The sequence below is a fragment of the Podarcis filfolensis genome (genome assembly GCF_964270895.1).
Source record: "Podarcis filfolensis genome assembly, chromosome: 1".
In the NCBI taxonomy this organism is placed as follows: Eukaryota; Metazoa; Chordata; class Lepidosauria; order Squamata; family Lacertidae; genus Podarcis; species Podarcis filfolensis.
The window spans coordinates 125,530,287-125,550,062 of NC_139604.1; the positions used below are offsets into that span (position 1 = coordinate 125,530,287).

Sequence of the window (19,776 nt, forward strand, 5' to 3'; positions counted from 1 at the left end):
TTCCTACATTGATCAGGAGGGTTGCTTAGTTTCCGTAATTGAATTCTGCTTCTCTTGGTGCAGGTTTTTTGCACTATCATCATATACGAATACTTAGCACTTAAACATATCCAAAGAGATTCAAAGACATCTACATTTTGTAATCCTTAAAAGCTTGCAAGGCAGGTCAGTATTATTATGCATTCATTTATTTGAAGAACTTCTAGTTCATTAAATTCAATCCCACAGCAGGATGCAATACAGTGAGAGAACGAGAGTTTGCAGCTCACCAAGATTCAAAGATTCTCCTTCTAAGATTCAGACCTGTAAGGGGCTTGAAACTCAAAAGACAGACAAGGCACCTACAGCTTTCCTGCCCTTAGCAGGACCAAATCTCACAATTCACCTATACCCGCATGGAGCTGTGTGCATTAGTGGTCATCCCCCATAGAGTTCATTACCCCTCCAGGTCTAGGCACTGCTAGAAGCCTGAAAGCAGGGCCACCTGATGCACATATGTGCATCTCATTAAACATAATGGATAGGTGTGTTACCAACACTACAAGCATATGATAGTGGGGGAGGTTTCATAGGAACCTTAAGCCAGGTCAAATTATTCACCCATCTAGCTCAGTATTAAGGGACGCGGGTGGCACTGTGGTCTAAACTACCAAGCCTCTTGGGTTTGCCGATCAGAAGGTCAGCGGTTCGAATCCCCACGACGAGGTGAGCTCCCGTTGCTCAGTCCCAGCTCCTGCCAACCTAGCAGTTCAAAAGCACGCCAAAAAAGTGCAAGCAGATAAATAGGTACCGCTCCAGCAGGAAGGTAAATGGCGTTTCCGTGCGATGCTCTGGTTTCGCCAGAAGCGGCTTAGTCATGCTGGCCACATGACCTAGAAAAACTGTCTGCGGACAAACGCCGGCTCCCTCGGCCCGTAAAGCGAGATGAGCGCTGCAACCCCAGAGTCGTCCGTGACTGGATTTAACTGTCAGGGGTCCTTTACCTTTACCTTTTTAGCTCGGTATTGTCTACTCTTGACCAGCAGCAGCTCTCCAGAATTTCTAGCAGAATATTTCACTCAATGCAACCTGATGCTTTTATCTGGCGTGGTGCTGAACCTGGGACCGTCTGCATGCAAAGCATTGAGCTATATATAGTCAATGCAGAGCTATGCAGATCTACTTCCATGCAACTGGCTGCCCGGGCAGCAGGGAATTTTGCCTGTGTACAAAGGGGAGGGGGGGAGTACAATCCTTCTTGAGGATTGCTTTCAGTTATAACCTCATGTTCTTGTTCGTAGGAATGAGGGGGCCTAACTATCCAGCAAAAGGCAGGCACATAATTTAAGTGAAACACCACCAAAGTGAAAACACTCCAATATACCCAGGCTGACAACATACGCAAAATTAGTTATCCACTCTAGTTACTGCTTGAGCTTATGTAACAGACCCACATAGATCACTGTGCCAGATGGTCTCTTACACATACTACGTTGTCCTGGGGGCCGAATGTCAAGGTAACCACAAGGGGAAAGCTGAAGCAATTTATGCTGATGAAAGAATAAAAAGGGCAAACATCGCCCCATCGTATTCTTTTTAACTGCCCCCTATTCCCCACAAACTTGCAAAATAACCCTGGCAGATAATATCCAGATTATTTGCATATAATGTTGAAATTACTGGCAAAATGCAACCCTCTTTTCAAAAGTCCCGCACACACACCCCACGCTTGAAGGCAGATTGCTACAACTTTTGTACCAAAAAACCTCCCTTATTAGGGGGTGGCTTCTTGTTTAGCCCTAAATGCTCCTTTAGAAAGACCATGAACCAGAAGATGCTAGTCAATTTGGAAATATTATTTACAATGGCATTTCATTTTTGTAAATTTAAACTCAAGAAGGGGCCTCTCCCCCTTTTTTTTGCAATGGCTCCCCGTTTGTAAAATGCTCTCCCCCAGGGGGGCTCACCTGGCACCTTCATTACATATCTTTAGGAGCCAGGCAAAAACGTTCCTCTATCAAGAGGCCTTTAGCTGACTGAACGTTCTACGTCCTTTTAAATATTTTTTTTTGGGGGGGCGTTATTGGTTTGCTTTTGTTTAATATGGATTTTGTGTTCTCATTTTTTTTAATGTTGTAAACCACCCTGTGATCTTTGGGTGAAGGGCAGTATACAAATTTAATAAATGCTAACAACACCCAGTATCATGCAACAATGGGTGGTACGCAATGAAGTATTTTTGTTAGTGCTAAGACTTGTGGCTGTAGAACAGAACTTACCCTCTCTCTGTTTCCTCCATATGCCCATAAATCTGTTCTGGGGTTTCCACCAACCTTCAAGAGCAAATTTGGGGAGGGTGGGGGGCACACAGGGAGAAGGCGAGGAAGTTCTGTTGCCCAATTGGAAATCCTTGCACTAAGGGAACTACTTCACTGGATGCCTCCCTACACTTTAATCTATTTCTCATGTTTAGCTTTTTGTCTATTTCTTTCCATTTTATAAACGTTTTCTTGGGAGCTAAACTTTGAACATGCTGAAAATGTTAATTTAACATACTCTTCAACCTTTTTTGCCCTTTGAAAATGTAAACATGTTTCTCATTATATTATATAGTTGCTCTGCTGCAAACCATTAAAATATAAAGCAGCTTTATACTGAACGTTGGGTATTTCTATTTCTGCAGCCAGGAGCTTGCCTTTTTTTGCTCTACTGTGGTTAAAGAAACCTCCTTCAACTCTTACTTCAGCACTCAATTTGCTGCCAGAACTGTCATATGCATTTTCATTTAATCTTCTGTTTACTTTAAATATTGTGATTCATGTTGGATTTTTGGTATTTTTGTTCTTTTTCATTCTTATCCCAAACACTGCGCTTTGCTACCCCCTCTAAGGCAAGGAACCTCTGACCTGTGGGCTTCATTAGACCTGACAGACCACTCCATTTGGCCCACAAGGCTGTTTCAGCCCAGTCTGCCCCACACCTGACTTCACATACTTTTCAAAGTGCCATGGGTAAGCCAAGTCATGACACCATTGTGATGTCCCACCTGTCAAACATGGTCCAAGAAGGGCTGAAAGGGTTCACCACCCTTGAGCTAAGTCTTAAAGTCTAAGGTTTACACAACATATTACCTAGATAATAAGGGAAACTGCCTAATATTCTAACAGGCTAACAAAGGATAGAAGTAGCATAGCCCTGTTGAAGGAGGCAAATGCTCATTCCTGGTCCGCCTGAGGAGGTATTTCCTTCTATCAATGCGGACCTGAAATTCTAAGAAGCAGAAGGAATCCAATATACTGGGTTTGTTTGCACATTGCGCTTGTCATGTGGTATGAACCCCAGATCACTGTTTGTTCGTTTGTTTGTTCCGCGAGCAGGAAGCCGAAAATAACAAACATCACTAATGTGAAAAAAATTAAACATTCCCAAGAAAATGGTACACCAGAAAAGAACACCGGGATCATGAAGTTAAGGTGGAAATGGGTACAAAATGTGAAAGACAGTTTGCCTGCTCAGCAGAGTGGGAAGATTCAAAGGCCTGCTATTTTGGCTTTAATCAAAATGAAATGCATCTTACGCTACTTTTATTTACATCATCACAGTTTTGCATGGGTGAGTGAAATAAATAAATGGAGAGGTCCTGCTCTCCATTTATTTACTGTCCACCCCCCACCCCCACCCAGTGGGTTCTGTTTGCTTACCAGGCTTTGGGAAGAAGGGGAGAGGGCTCTGTGACAGTGTCTTCCATCTTGGAAGGGGGGCTGGCAGTTCCTGAGGTTCCTGGCTATATGCAATTTTGCATTTACGAGTGAACCTCCCAAATCAAACCCTCGCTTAAGATGAAAGTTACCTGTACACTGTATTGTTGCAAATATAATTTGTTGTCATTATATTTTGACATGAGACAATCACCCTTAAAAACCACACGCATCAAGAGATTTAGGGCATACACAGCTAGTAAATAGGCACATTTACCGTATTTTTCGCTCTATAGGACGTACTTTTTTCCCCTCCAAAAATTAAGGGGAAATGTGTGTGTGTCCTATGGAGCAAATGCAGGCTCCCTGGCTTCAGCGATAGCAACGCGAAGCCTCCGATCCGGAGGCTTCGCGTTTCTTTCGCTGAAGCCAGGAGAGTCTGGTCTTTGAGGCTGGCGGTGGGGGAAAGCAGCGCTTCCCCCCACCACCAGCCCCACAGGCTTGGGGGGCAGCGGGAAGGCGCGTGACGCCTTCGCGCTGCTCCCCGACCTGGTTTTGAGGCTGGCGGTGGGGGAAAGCAGCGCTTCCCCCCACCACCAGCCCCACAGGCTCGGTCGAAAAGCCTGCAGAAGCTGCACGCGCTTTAAAGGGTGCACGGCTCCTGTGGGCTTTTGCGGGAGATGGGGGAATTCCCCCACCTCCCGAAAAAGCACACTAAAGCCGTGCACTCTTTAAAGGCTGCGCGGCTTCTGTGGGCTTTTCTACGAGGTGGGGGAATTCCCCACCTCCTAGAAAAGCCTGCAGGAGCCGCGCAGCCTTTAAAGAGCACGCCGCTCTTCGGGGCTTTTCCCCAAGGAGGGAGAAGGGACTGACTGGCCGAGTCAGTCCCTTCTCCCTCCTGTGGGCTTTTGCGGGAGATGGGGGAATTCCCCCACCTCCCGCAATAGCAGGGAGAAGGTCTGGGAGAAGTGCACAGGCTGCTCCCAGAACTGGGGGGGGGGTCATATTTTTCCCCTTGATTTCCCCCTCTGAAAACTAGGTGCACCCTATTGTCAGGTGCGCCCTATAGAGCGAAAAATACGGTAATTGTTTATAAAAAAAATACCCACTCAGTGCATAGAATCAGTGAGCTGACCTGAAATGTGGCATAATCACATTGTGGCCTGATCGAATATGAAGGGGCAGGGAGGGTAGTCTGTTCATGCACCTCCCCTACAGGCTAGGGCACCCTATTCAACTATAGATTAAATCGGACGATCCCTACCAATTTCACCATTGACTTTTATTCTAGACAAAATGTTTTCCTGGCGTTTTCTTCGATGAGTGACAAGATTAAAGTGCACAAAAATGGACTTATATTTGAATTAGCACAGAAGAATTAAGCGCTCAGACGGCCCAAGGAATGCCCCCAAAAATATTCAAGCAGCAATGAAAGGATACGTGGAGTGCCTTCTGTTCTGCACACCAGGTAGAGGCAAGCAGCGATCACATGGGTCATCTTCCTCCCTCGGGTTAAGTGCTTGCTCACGGCCATCTTGAAAAAATTGAAGGCTGTATCAAGGCAATGCTGATTCAGTTGCAGCTGGTTCCCCAAATGATGGATCTGCCGTTTTCCTTTCAAGAGAAAACATAATAATAATAATAATAATAATAATAATAATAATAATAATAATACACCATTTGCAAAGCATACTTACACTATGAATTGAAGTCAACTTGGTTGCTCTATACTTTTGGGTAGGGGGTTGTTTTGTTATAAAATAAGAAGTTAAAACTTTTAAAGCCGCTAGGTCCGCTCTCTTTCTCAGATACTATATAATTTGCACCCAAGAAGGGGTTGTGTTCACTCAATATGGGTAGTATAAAGATTTTTACTTAAAACTATGTACAGTGTTAAATATATACAACACCCGAATCAATTATGAATTTCTGCAGTGCTGCCCGCAGATTACAAAAAAACCCCACAAACTAATATATATCCACTTAGATAGCATAGGGTACAACAATTTGTAACACTTTCTTCCTTCCTTCCTTCCTTCCTTCCTTCCTTTCTTTCTTTCTTTCTTTCTTTCTTTCTTCTTTCTTTCTTTCCAATAGTGGGTATATTCACAATTTTGCTTGTATAAAACTAAAGTACAGTATTCATTTTTTGATGCTGCAGTCCTAGGCACTTGCCCAAGGTTAAGCTACACTAAAAAGAATGGATTTTACTTCTGAGTAGATGTGCATAGCATAAAATTCATATATGTGCCAAATATGTGCACACAGATAGATAGATTTTAAGCTGTTAGAGAAATCAAATAAGTTTAAGTTGGATGATAAATAAGCATGCATTTCAGTTTCCCCCCAAAATTGTCTATTTCCCCACTGCTCCCCAAAAAACAAAATCAGATTGTGTGATTCCACCACCACCCATGGCTTCAAACAGATAAGCCAAAGGTTTGTTAAGAAGCAGGATTGCTTTCATCTGAATAAATGTACAGATACTCTACTCCGAAGAGAGTGAAGAATGCCCCTCAGTGTAAGGGTGCATGTCTCAAAATTGCAAACCGAAGACATTCCACGTTAGTTTGAAAGAAAAGTAGAAGTTTTCAGTTCACCAAAAACCTGGCAAAGCACATTCTTGCTCATTCTTGCTCTTGCAGGTCCCCTGACCGCAAACAAAGCAAAACCACAACTGAGGAAATCTGGCCATAGAAAGAGATGTGCCCTCTAAGTTTGCCACTGCTGTGGAAGTACTTCCTGCAAATCACATTTGAGGAGAGCTCAGCTGCCAGATTACAAAGATTAAGTTGTGGCTTCAAGAAGACGGATGCACCTTATTGCTTTGTTTGAAGCCCTTTAGATGACTCATAAGAGGATATGACACAGCTGGTGATACAGTTGTGGAAAGCATAGCACAGGCACATCATGCTAATAAACACTTCAGCTGCAGGAAACTGTGGCAAGAGCACAAGCCCAAACTGAAGGAGAGTACTTATAGAAGAACAGGGTAAAGTAAGTATGGTATTTATTGACCGGCCAATGAGTAGAGCATAGGTTCAATATATAAGAAAAATGTTTCTGCCATGTGTTGTTACAGGAAACATGCAGAACATTAAAGTTTCATGGGGATATTAGAAACAAATAACATTTCCATGCAGGGAGAGAAGTTTGCCATGTGGCTTGTTCAACAGTTTAAACTAAGCACATGATGACAACGCCAGACTTGTCGGGGAAATGAAAACACTGTGTCCATGTGCATTACTTTGTGCTTCTTCTTCCGGACTTCCTATCAAAGCAGCTATGACACCAGGCTAAGGAGAAAGTAGCCAGCATATGACAGATAAGCTCTTATAGGGTCGGTTCATAACGCAACCTTCCATATGGGTCCTGTGTCCAATGGGCCAAGATAACAAATCTTCCACCACAACCAGTAATATTTTATATGATCTAAAGCTATGTTCATAAGGGCTCAGAAATCTGCTTTACACCACTGATACTTTATACCATGGACTATACTGGGGTTGGGAAACAGAGGCACTCCAAATATTATAAGACTCCAGCTCCCATCATCCCTGACCATTGCCCATGTTGGCTGGGCTTATGGGAAATCCAAGAACATGTTCCCTATGCCTGGCCTGTCTCGCAGGATCTCTCCAGGATTTCAGTCACAAATCCTTTCCATCCCTTACCAGAAGATGCCAGGGATTGAAGCTGGAACCTTTTAAATCTAAAAGTAAGATCTACCAGTATGCTGCATCCCTTCCCTGGATACATTAATCTATAAATTCAACTTTTCCCATAATACATTCACTAGGCTTTCTCTTGTCGTCTGCATTGCCTACCAAATTTGTTTGAAGAAACCCAATCCTGGCCTGTGTTATGCCAGTTATAAACAGGGGAAGTGAACTTTGCCCTGGGAATTACAAATTGCATTTGATGAGACTGACTAGAAATGTGGAGAAAGACATATCTCAATTCCTGAACTGTGCTAAATATTATTTGGTCAACACAGGACGCTCAAGATCTTGCTTTTCCAATCCAAGCTGATAAAACTGTTGCTGACAAAGCTCACATATATAATTTTAATATGTAATCTAAAAAGTGCCTTGTGTACTCCAAATCAGATCAAAGCTGGTGCCAGAAACATGGGGAATTATTCATGGGACTTTTTCCACAATGAATCGTTTTGATTAAAGCCAACCAAGCTTTCACAGAACCACCTGGTGTCTCTCTCTGTATGCTTGTCTGTACGTGCATCATTTTTGAACTGCGAGAAACTAGACTTTGTTAGTGCCGTCTTCCGACATGAGCGATGCCCATAGTGCTGCCAATCCCAAACCCCAATTGCCAAATGCCCAATCTAGCACCATTTTGCTAATTAAATTAAATTAAATTGCTTACAGATGTGCCAGTGCTGCGCTGGTCTCTAACCCACATAAATTAACTATCCTGAACAGGCTGTGCCTGGCTATAATTAAAATGGGATGTGCAGGTTAATCAGCAACTATGTTTTTAATTTCCCTACAAAGGAGCATAGTGCACCCACCATTATTTTTAATTCCTAAGCCTCTTTAACAAACATAATCCGTACTCTGATCTTAACCCCACACACACATACACCAAAAGAAGTTGCTCCTGCAGGGCACAGTGCAGTTGATTCTCTTGTGGCTGCTTCAAATGTTATGAAATTGCGAGATGAAAAGCAATACAAAGCTGCAACTGGCATGCAACCAGCATGTAAATACTAATGTGATCACATACATGTGCAGTTCTATGATTCCATGTATTTTGCTACATACAGATATGGCAGGCAGCTGCAATGAGCTGGAGCTTCCCAGTGTGCATACACTACATGCACCAACATCAGAAATACATACTATGATTACTACATTATGCCCACCAGGCTGCGTGCTAATTCCTAAACAGAAGCACTTTCTCAATACCAGTTTTGTAATGCTTAGTAAACCCTTCTTTTTCCCTATGCTCAGGGGAATAAGAAATACCGTAATTTAGCACTGGAGTATAATGAAACACTGCTTTCTTCTGTCTGGGTCTACAAGCAAAACAGTGCAATTTTAATTTTGTAGACTGTAAACTGTGTGGCAGCCCTTTGGACTAGGGGTACGGGTGGGCGGGTGAGTGGGTGGGCGGGTGAGCGAGTGAGTGAGTAAAATATAGCATGGCATACATTGAAAGTTCAAGCACATTATGTCACCAGTATCCATTTCCCAATGACGGCAAAATGATTTTGTTTATACAAATTACCGTATTTTTCCATCTATAAGATGCCCCTATGTATAAGATGCCCCCTATTTTGGGGGACTCCAGTTTAAGAAAATGGGGGGAGATGGCCCCCATGTATAAGACGCCCCCAAATTTTGGACATTATTTTTTAGGGGGGAAACCTACGTCTTATACACGGAAAAATATGGTATGTCATCTTTTCACATCTTTTTCATATAATGTCCCAATTTGCTCCCTATTTTCTGCTTTTGGTGTATTAAAAGTAATTGTTTATTGTTTTAGTGATTCAGCATGACGTTTCTCATTCTACTTTCACTTACAACTGTCTCCGTTTACATTTGTTGTGGCAGAGTTTGGACTCCTTTACACGTTCCTCGTTTTAGCTTGTCCTTTTTAGGTGCTGTCCAAGCAGGGCAGGTGATAAAAATGTGGAACTAGTTTCCAGAAAACTGAAATAGTTTTGCAATCCTGGCTCATGGCACACCAACTAAGCAGGGCCTAGAGAAGATCCAGGTGGCCTGGCCATCTGTAGAATCCCAAACCCTGATTTCACCTTCACCACCACGAAAGAACACTTGCATTAATAATCAAAAGGGGACATAATTTTAACTTGCTGAAGGACCAGTACAGGCCTGCCTCATATAATGAGAAGCTGTGAAATGAATTAATAGAAACATGCTATTAGCTACCGAGTGCCGAGTTCAGACCAGCAGTGCTTCAAGTTCAGTGTTTCGTAGGAATCTGAAACACGCAACTACGTTTGCACTGTGACGGTGTGATGACACCTCAATACATCAGCACAATAGACAATTCAGCAAGACTGCAAGGCTTCATCAACAGGACGCCTAGATTAGAGCCTCCGGATCATCCAATGAGCTCTCTCTCAAGTGGTTAATAAAGCTGTATTCCCTGCAGGCCCAGAGAGCTTCAATCTGTCAACCACTACGCATTGAAGGGTGTGGAAACTAAGCAGCAATCATAACGGAGAATTACAGCTTTAAGGAATGACAGCACTGACAGCAAAAGATCAAGTGTATTCCCCCCCCCCCCCCGACTGGAGACCAGGGCAGAGAAACAGCCCAATTAAGGTGAGAGTCAGTAAGCCTAGAAAAGCCAACACAGACTTTTGAGAAAATCCTGTCCTCGGGGGCCATGAAAAGCGCTTTATATATTGCACCTCAGTAACTTCCAAACAAAAGGTCAGGGCTTCTGCTAGTGTCGAGCACTGGGGTACATAGCATGTCCAGCTGTTCACTGAGAGTAAGTGGGTAGGCACTTTGACCAGGGAGGCATCCATTCAAATCCGAACTCCGCTATAAACCTCACTGGGTAACCCTGGACCAGTTGCTAACTTCTAGTACCTATTATAACCTACCATGGAGAGTTTCCTGAGAGGATGCACTGCAACCTGCAACCTTCCTGAGGGAAGAGGAAAAGTCGAAGGGAAGCTTCTGAGCTGGGCCTGGGACAGTCAGATAAAATGAGAAATCTCACTGATTCCACATGTCTCTGAAGCTCATTACAACATCAGGGACAAGTTCCCTTCAGGCTCAGGAGAAGGGCGGGGGTCCATCCCTGACCTGACAGTGCACTACAGAGACACTCAGATAAAATGTGGCTTCTTTCTCACTGCCTTCCAAGTGTCTCTGAAGTTCAGGCTATCACTGAGGCAGGGGAGGAGGAATAATGTCAGTGGAAACCACATACTATGACTGCAAACCAAGGCTAGGTGTAATTTGGGGGTTGGGGAACTGCTGTGAACAAAAAAATGGGGACCATCCACAGTTCAGGAAGCAATTCAACCATAGAAGATAACGCTCACAGTTAATAAGATTGTTATTAATAATGATGGTAGTGATCAATCGTCTTCCACAGGTGTATCTAAGGCAACGCGCAAAACATTGTAATTTTAAAATGTTTGGCATGCCAATCTAGGATGGAAGACAAGTATGAGAGTGAGCCCTGTTTTCCCTCCACTTGCTGCAACCAAAATACATATGGATTGGCTGGAATAAGAGCTCTGTCCCAGCAGAAAAATACACAGCTCCGTTGGCTCAGATGCACAACCCGTAACTACTAGAAACCCTGCATTCAGTGTAGTGGACCCAAGCCTGTGGAATTCCATTCCAAAGGAAATTAGACACGACACCCTCCTTGCTGAACTTCAGGCACGTGACAAAAGAATCTATTGTTCCAGAAGGCGTCTTATAGTCAATTTTCATGGTTTTACTGTCTCCCTTTCTGTAAACTGTGTTTATGCATACCACTTAGAAATGTGAATAATTAAACAGTATTAAAAATGTCTTAAATAAATAAAAGTTGCAGCAGGAAACACTGCAAGGTGGTGGTATGCGATTCAAAGTCTCAGAATTCCAACATATCTCCAAAAAGACATACAATATATTTTACCGTATCAGGTTTGCTTTGGTTTCTTTACATATTTGTGAGGATTCTTCTACTAGGATATACTAGAATTATGCCAACTTCTGAAACACCATGCCAACAGCACATCCATCTAATGCATCAAGATAGGCATTGCTCCTGAGCCGAGGAATTGTCTGATCCTTCCTTCAAGACATAAGTTATTCATCAGGGCACTGAATTACTTTTCACAGCCCCCAAGCCATTGTCTTTTGCTTCAGTCATCTTCTGATCCAGAGCCTTGCTTGGAGGAGCATTCTAATTGGTCCTGTTTGGAGTCACACTTCAGAGCAGACACTTATTCAACGTATATCAAAATCTGAAAATGGTGCCCCATAGGACACACCTTATACAAAGTCCTATTAGTGAGCAACATTCTATGCCTTCAAAGATCATTTATCCACTACTACTGAAGTAGAAACATCTGCAAAGAGCAGTGTTTATTCACAATAGTCAAGTCTCTCGCTAGGTAAATCTGGCTAAAGATTGTGCGGGGGGGGGGGGGGTTAAGTGCAACAACACTATCATCATATACAGCTGTAGACAGTTTGTCTCCACTATATAGATACCCTGGTTCAGGAATGGATGAGAGAAAGAGGTTTATAATGGGAAGCATGGATGATGGCATTTGAAATACTGCTACATATGAATGCATGAATATATATGTTGTTGTTGTTGTTTTAATTAAGTACTGCTGTCCCAAAAGTTTTTACAGATCTTCCCACCACATCAGCACCATCCACTTAGCTTGTGGTTTCTTAAACTGTAGGGTGCATTCCCCAAATGAACAGCACCAGATTATCTAATAATCTCATAATCTGAGTGCTCTATCTTGCCACAAGCGAAAACAGACTATTGGAGCTCCACATTATCCTCATTCCCACTAATTTTAAGATTAATTTAAGTTTTTTGAATGGCTTTGCAAGATGGGCATGCTGGCACACGAAGGAACCAAGGAACCAAAGCCACCTCTTTAAGAATCATGCAGTCTTCGCCTAAAATGGCTTATCATATCAAAGAGTAAATCAGGCCCACTGAGAATCATGGTTTGCAAACCGGGAGCACACAACTTCACCTCACCTCCACAACAATTACGCCCTTCACGTTTTTAACTGCAGCAGTTATTGCAGACCTGTGGCCCTCCAGGTGTTACTGTACTATAGTTCCCAACTTCCCTAACCACTGACCTTGATGGTGGAAGTTGGAACAATATATGGACAGTCACAGTTCCCCATCCCTAAACTGCAGTTTCAGTCCTTGATCTTTGCAGGAACTGTCGTTTGTGTTAACTATGGTTTTCATCAGTGCTCATATCAACGCAAGAGCGAAGTTAACAAAGCAAAGAATAAAAGTAAAGGGAGTGGGGAATTGCTCTGGACAATCGCAGTCTTTTAACCATAGTTAGGAAATCAGGAGCATTATGACTGCTCTGGGCCTAAGACCATTTTACGGACCATTTGCTGGCCTTTCCATCAGAATCTCAGCCTTTGGTCTCCCCAAATTTCCCAGAGGTTTATTTCAATGGCTCTGACTTAAACCAGAGCTTGGCAGTGCTCTTAGGAAAGCACTTATTTATATCATTGGAAAATACACAAATAGAAATACAAGATAAAAAAGAAAGCTATTAAAAACAATAGTGCTGCCTCCGCAGACAGAGGCGGCATACTTCTCAATACCAGTTGCTGGTAAATCCCAAGTGGGCAGAGTGCCGTTGCATAAGCATCTGGACCAGATGGGCCATTGGCCTGATCCAGCAGGGCTCTTCTTATGTTCTTAAAAATACTGTCCCACTGAAGACTGCAGAAGCTAAAACTTCTTGAAAACATTGTCTGCATTACATTTGACTAAAACAAAATTTGCTCTAAAAAGAGATTCCATGGTGACTCAATTAGTCAATTAGCTTTCTCATTTCCAAAAGTATTACCAACCTTCCAGTATTAGAAACTCAGATATATGAGCTAGGAACAAATGGCACCTTAAATCTAGGTTACAGTCACCACAATGGAATATTTATTTGCCAGGGGTTGGACTAGATGACCCTCAGGGTCCCTTCCAATACTACAATTCTACAACTCTATGATCTCAAGTACATTGCTTGACTTTAGTTGTTGTAGGTTATTGAATTTATATACCACCCTATACCCGCAGGTCTCAGGGCAGTTTACAGAATAAGATCAAAATACAAAACCACAAAATCCATAATCAAAATAACAACACCAACCCAATAACACCCCCCCCCAAAAAAAAAACCTCCACATTTTAAAAGGGCATAGTTTGCTCTTCCAACAATTCACTTGTCCCAATATTCAAGAAGGAGAAACACACATAGTGGAAATGGAAATGGGATTAACTATGGACTAAGGCAGAGGCTTTTAAACTGTAGTCACCAACCTGGCGCCCAAAAATCTCTGCATACAGTAGCTGCAATTGGCAGTGGCACCCTCCCTGTAAGGCCAAGGTTTGGCTTCACGTGTTGTCCAAACCAGGACTCATGGGTAAGCTGTCTCCTAACTGATCATCAACAGGGGCTACAGCTCATGGCTAATAGGAGACAATTTAAGCACAAGGCCCTTGGCTCAGCACAGCAGTAAAAAGGACTGGAGATGATCAGGGCAGCTGTGAGCATCTCTGCCGTACATTCACACGGTCTCAATGAGTCGTACCTTGGCATAATGTTGTGCAAACCAGGCAAAGGAGATGCTCAATGCTTATGATAAACCACAATGCCCAGAGCTTGCGTTTCCTTAAATTCCTGTTGTTTTCATGCAACGATCACCAACTACACACAGTGCGTTTTGTGTTAATAAGAATCTGAATGATTTAGCTATATAGCCTTTCCCTGCTCCTCTCTTATTTTGGTTTGTGGAAAAGATTCATAAGCCTCATGAGTGCAGTGCAGCTTCTTAGAAAAACAAAAAAACAAAAAAATCCAACTGATTTGACTATAATTAGCCCACAGCTTTGTTGTATTCTGCACTGGTTAATTTCCCTTTAAAAGGCAGCCCCCATCATGCCTTTTTCTTCCCTTTGTTCTAGCACAAAAGATTCCCAAGACTGGAAATTTTCAGAGAAAATAAAAATTCTTAATAATAAAAAATGTGTTAAACTGCAAAAGAAGATCATGCACCTCAGAACAAAAGGATCTCCTGAATAACCCTCAAACTGTTCCAAGTCAGCTACCAGCTTCAAGAACATGAATTGCAATGACTGAAACCATTCGCTCTTAAAAGATGAACTACATACTACTTGCAAACACATATAATAAAACTCCTAATGGATGCTGCTTTTAGGCAAAGCAGATTCAGAAGAGGCTAGAAAACAGAGCTCAACCCTCCCCTTGCCTGCTTTTTTACCCTGCAACACCCCACCCCACAGCCACTTCCCCCTCTACTGATGCATGGACGTTCAGGCTTGGACAAATCCATTACAACAGCGCAGACCGGTAAGCCCACTGATAAGCAAGGAGGTTTCCCTTCCAGGATGGCCCATTACAACGCTGCTGCTGGGTAAGTGAGCATGTGGGGAAGGCTGGCCATCACTCCACCCTGACTACCACGAGCAGGCATACCTAGTCACTGCTTGTGGGCACAGTGGGGAAGGATTGGGGCAACTGTCAGACTCCCCCTGACTCATCCGTGGGTTTGCCTGGAGACAGAGTTGGACTAGATGACCCTTGGGGTCCCTTCCAACTCTACAATTCTGTGAGCCATCAGCTTCACATAATGATACAGCGCAAAGGAGTAGCTAAGTGGCGGCAGAGGTAAGGTAAAGGGACCCCTGACCATTAGGTCCAGTCGTGGCCGACTCTGAGGTTGTGGCGCTCATCTCGCTTTACTGGCCAGGGGAGCTGGCATACAGCTTCCGGGTCATGTGGCCAGCATGACTAAGCCGCTTCTGGCAAGCCAGAGCAGCGCACGGAAACGCCGTTTTCCTTCCCGCCGGAGCGGTACCTATTTATCTACTTGCACTCTGACGTGCTTTCAAACTGCTAGGTTGGCGGCAGGGGTACTGAGGGGCAAAAAGTCAATATCCCTGTCTGTATTGATAAATTAATAAAATGTTATTTTGGACTTTCCAACTAGCTAGTAGAAACTAGCATGAGGCTCCCAAGCCCATAATTTGCAGGTCCCTTTGTGTGTGTGGCTTTAAAGAAACAAGAAAATACAGGCTCAGTGGGTGGCTTTTATTAAACAGCATATAAACCTAATGTAACATAAGAACAGCCTGATGAATCAGGCCAATGGCCCATCTAGTGCAGCATCTTCTTCTCACGAGGCCTATCGGAAGCCTAGGAGGAGGACACAAGTGCAACAGCACTCTCCTCACCTGTGATTCCTAGCAACTGGCATTCAGAGGCAGCACAAACGAGTGGAGACAGTTCTGTGTATCTGGAATTGGAAACAATCTGAGACTGGGATATATTTTTTCCCCTCCTGTGATTTTCACAGCACAAATGCTGAAGAAGAAAAATTGCATAAGGCTGCAGCAATTTCAAACAAAAACTGCACTTACTCATCTGCTGCAAACAGCTAATAAACAGAACATTTCTACAAATCCTCCCACTCGCGTGAACTCAAGCCAAAGAACAGAACACAAAATACCTTCCTTCCCCTTCAAAAGGGAAGGGTTGCAAGTGCCGTGGCTGCGTTCTTCCCCCTCCGTTTCTCACATATGCACAGGCACCGTTGGAACGCCGAGTCAATTCCAGACCAGAATTTCAAGAGAAGCTCCTTCCAGGGATATGGTGCCAAAATAAATGTTTTATTTTGTAGACTCCCAACATAATGAAGAGAGAAAAGTGCATCCAGCGTGAGAAAAAATGCTATGGCTCAACAGACCTGGGTGAGAAAATGGCACACTGTGGAAACACACTGCAGAAACCACTGGCAAAAACACCTGCCATGTCTACAAAGCAAGTTGAGAAGGGTTAATGGAGGTGGATCAGATATTATCTCCTCCTTCCCCTTCCCCTTCCCTGCTCTGGCCTACAGACTAGTGCACAGGGAATCACAAACAAGTGGTCACTAATGCAAGGTGCGTGCTGCGGCTATTTTGGCAGTGGCATCAGTCCTCCATAGCTGCCTTGTCTCTGAATCGCCAGCAAACTATTGTACATCTCAGGTCTTCCCCTACGCACCAAAGAATGGGAGCTACTGAGTACAGTCACTATATCCTGCTCCATGATACAGCCCCTCTTGTAGGAATTACAGCACTCCTCTACCAGGCATGGAATAAAAGTAAGCTTGTCCCAACTTAAATAAGGGCTAAAGGTGTGTTCAAAGCATGTGTTTTACTTGCATGAGATCCCATGTAGGGCTGGGAAAGAGTCCTGTCTGAAATCCTGGCAAGCTACTGCCAAATCATGTAAAATAGACAATAGTGAGATAGATGGATCAATGGACAAAGGCAGCTTCCTCTGTCCGACCAAAGAGCTTATTTTAGGAGTGTCTTAGTACAACTCAGAAAGAAGCAAAAATTCACTGCTGGTCCTCACATTTACTACACATACAGTATTGTTGTTGTTTAGTCGTTTAGTTGTGTCCGACTCTTCGTGACCCCATGGACCAGAGCACGCCAGGCACGCCTGTCTTCCACTGCCTCCCGCAGTTTGGTCAAACTCATGCTGGTAGCTTCGAGAACACTGTCCAACCATCTCGTCCTCTGTCGTCCCCTTCTCCTTGTGCCCTCCATCTTTCCCAACATCAGGGTCTTTTCCAGGGAGTCTTCTCTTCTCATGAGGTGGCCAAAGGATTGGAGCCTCAGCTTCAGGATCTGTCCTTCCAGTGAGCACTCAGGGCTGATTTCCTTAAGAATGGATAGGTTTAATCTTCTTGCAGTCCACTGGACTCTCAAGAGTCTCCTCCAGCACCAGAATTCAAAACACATACGGTATACCTGTTGCCTAATCTGACATCCTCAGAAACTCAGCTTCAGTTTGTATTTAGGGGAAGGTTCCAACCAATATGAAATTTCCAAACTCAGAGGAAACCTCAGAGTTATCCAAGCAGTGAAGCTGGAGAAAGGTTCAGAAGCAAGAGCAGGTCAGGCAGGCCTTCAGAATCTCCCACCCCAGGAAAGGTCACCTGGTGGCTGCTTTATCATTTAGCTTTGTCCTGAGAAGCCGCTGCATGTCAGTGAAGACAATACTGAGCTAGTCTTACCAATGATCTGACTCAATATACGGAAATTGCCCTCCCATTAACAAGTCCTTTGTTGTTGTAAGTATCATAGGCCAACAATCACCTTTATCAAACTTGTTTAAAGTGCAGGAGACACCACTGGGGGCACTTAGCCTACAATAACTGGACAGGTTTGATTAAAATATAAATATTAGCATAAACTCTGAAAATGGACATAACCAACCAACTAAGCAGTGTTCCCAGGCAGTCTCTATCTTTCTTCAGACTCTTCAGCTGCCTGGCAGCAGTGATTAGAGAGCTGAACTGTGCAGGGTGCGCATGTGAGCAAGAGAGAGAATTTGCTACCCACCCAGAATCTTACAAATCTAAAGGAATCAAATTAAGCTTGAATAGATGAGTGTCCTTCACTCAAGGAATATCAATTTACAGTACTTGTAAAGAGGCACCGCTTTTATTTGAATAGAATCCACCAAGTGGGTTGCACACAAAATAAAGCATAAAACATAGCAACAACGTGCAAAAAGGCTTCAAAATTACACTGAATTAATAGCTGGAAAACCAGTGCTCTACATCAGGAATCCTAAAACACAAGACATAATTAGGCCCACAATGTACAGCTGATTCACCGCTTAAATGCCTTTTGGTCAATTAGAAGTCCATGGAACCATTAAAAAAAAACTGCAGGTGGCAGACACCATCTTAGAGGAGATGTTCCTCTCTTACTCAAGAGGGAACGCCTCTTCTTAGATAGCAGCTCTTGTGGCTGTTTACTATTTACTTATTAGATCTGTATACCACCCTATACCCGTAGATCTCAGGGTGGTTCAAAACATAAAATTACAATAGAAAAACACGAAATATGTAATAAAAACAAAGACAATCCAATAATCCCCCAATAATGCAGTGGTCCCCAATTAGCTAAGTACTGCAGGGCCCCTTGTTTTTCAAAAGCCAAGACACAGAGTCCCTGCTTTTGAACATGTTGATAGATGCAGTACCTAAAATCAAAGGGAATGTCCTCTTCAGAAACACTGTTTTATTCATTTGCTCAGTTATGCTGATTAAAGGAGTGATCCTATAACAAGACCCACCAAGTTCAGCAGGGTTAGGATCCAGTGTAGGTTTCCAATTAGGGGTCCAGAACACACCCTGGGGGTCTACGGCCCCATCCCTTGCCTCCCCCCCCCACTAATTTTTGTCATTTTTGCATGGCAATATCACAATTTTATGGTCTATTTTAGCACTGTGTGGTTTTTCAATACATTGGCCAAAATCGGTTTTGAAATCACACCGTGATAATGATTTTGACCTGGTGATATGCAACAATATCGCACGTGTGAGAGCAGGGCAGCCGATTTCAAGGCACCGCTGATATCTCAAGATGATCTCAGCCAATAACACTGCTGATCTGAGCTGCCTTCCCCTCACGCGGATGGAGAACAGGGCAGCTGATTGCCCTCAACTCAAGGCACTGTGGCACTACCTTCCCCTGGCACTGAGGCACAGCAGCTTTTCTGTCAGCAGGAAAGTAGCAGCTGCCATAGTGGGTGTGCATCTTCACTGGCTGCCCCGCTGATGGCAGCTTGATGCACCCCCCATCCCCTCCCCCTTAAACCATGCGATGGAGGTGACTCCACTTCCTCTCCTGCCCCCACCCACCGGATCTCCAAGGCTGCTCCTTCCCTCATCTCCATGCCTGATCTCCAATTTCAGACATCGTGATATATCGGAATATCGCGATGTTTAGCTGCTGATCTATCACGAGGTATCGCTCAGCCAGTCCTAGTCTGTTATTTAGTATACCTAAAATCCTTTGCTTATTAGGAGCTACCCCACATTTTGTTCAAAAAATTGCTTTGCAGAGGTAACTACCATAGAGTCAGCAGCGTAGCAAACTGCTGGGGTGCCTGGGGCAGGGCGGAGAGCCTATAGGGGTGGGGTGAGCTGAGGCAGGGCATGCTGCCAGAACTGTGTCCCTCCCAGCACCCTCTACCTGGAGGGCCACGGAGTGGGACACAGTGCTCGTGCATCGCCCCAGCACAGCCTGCAAAAGCAGCACAGGGCTGGGGCCAGAGCCGCCACGTTCCTGCGGGGCACCCTCCAGCTAGAGGGAGTAGCGAGTGACACGGTATGACAGCCCTTCTGCTGGAGAGCACCTGCGGTGAGGTGGCACGCGTACTCATAGGGCCAATGCCATTCATGGGGCCAGCGCATGCCAGTTGCATCCTTTTTGGCCACCCTCTGGTGGCTGGGGAGGATGCAGCAGCTCAGCGTGCTAAGAGCCCAGCCCTGGGCTGCACTGCTTTTGG

General features: G+C 44.1%; 1 protein-coding gene and 1 long non-coding RNA gene across 3 annotated transcripts in view; both read right to left on the bottom strand.

Annotated features, from left to right (window-relative positions):
• BRF1 (BRF1 general transcription factor IIIB subunit) overlaps nucleotides 1-19,776 on the bottom strand; it is a 196,703-nt gene that overhangs the window by 152,942 nt on the left and 23,985 nt on the right. For both annotated transcript variants that reach the window (XR_014548191.1, XM_083614291.1), the window contains exon 3: nucleotides 5,118-5,291. Coding sequence is in view for 1 of the 2 variants with exons in the window: in XM_083614291.1 (XP_083470417.1) it covers nucleotides 5,118-5,291 (174 nt within the window). In the remaining variant the exon portion in view is untranslated. The remainder of the gene's footprint in view (nucleotides 1-5,117; nucleotides 5,292-19,776) is intronic.
• LOC310767003 lies at nucleotides 2,474-5,111 on the bottom strand. The gene is made up of 2 exons (XR_014550569.1): nucleotides 4,942-5,111; nucleotides 2,474-3,965 (listed from the first exon to the last, which is right to left on the bottom strand). It is a non-coding gene; the product is annotated as an uncharacterized lncRNA (long non-coding RNA).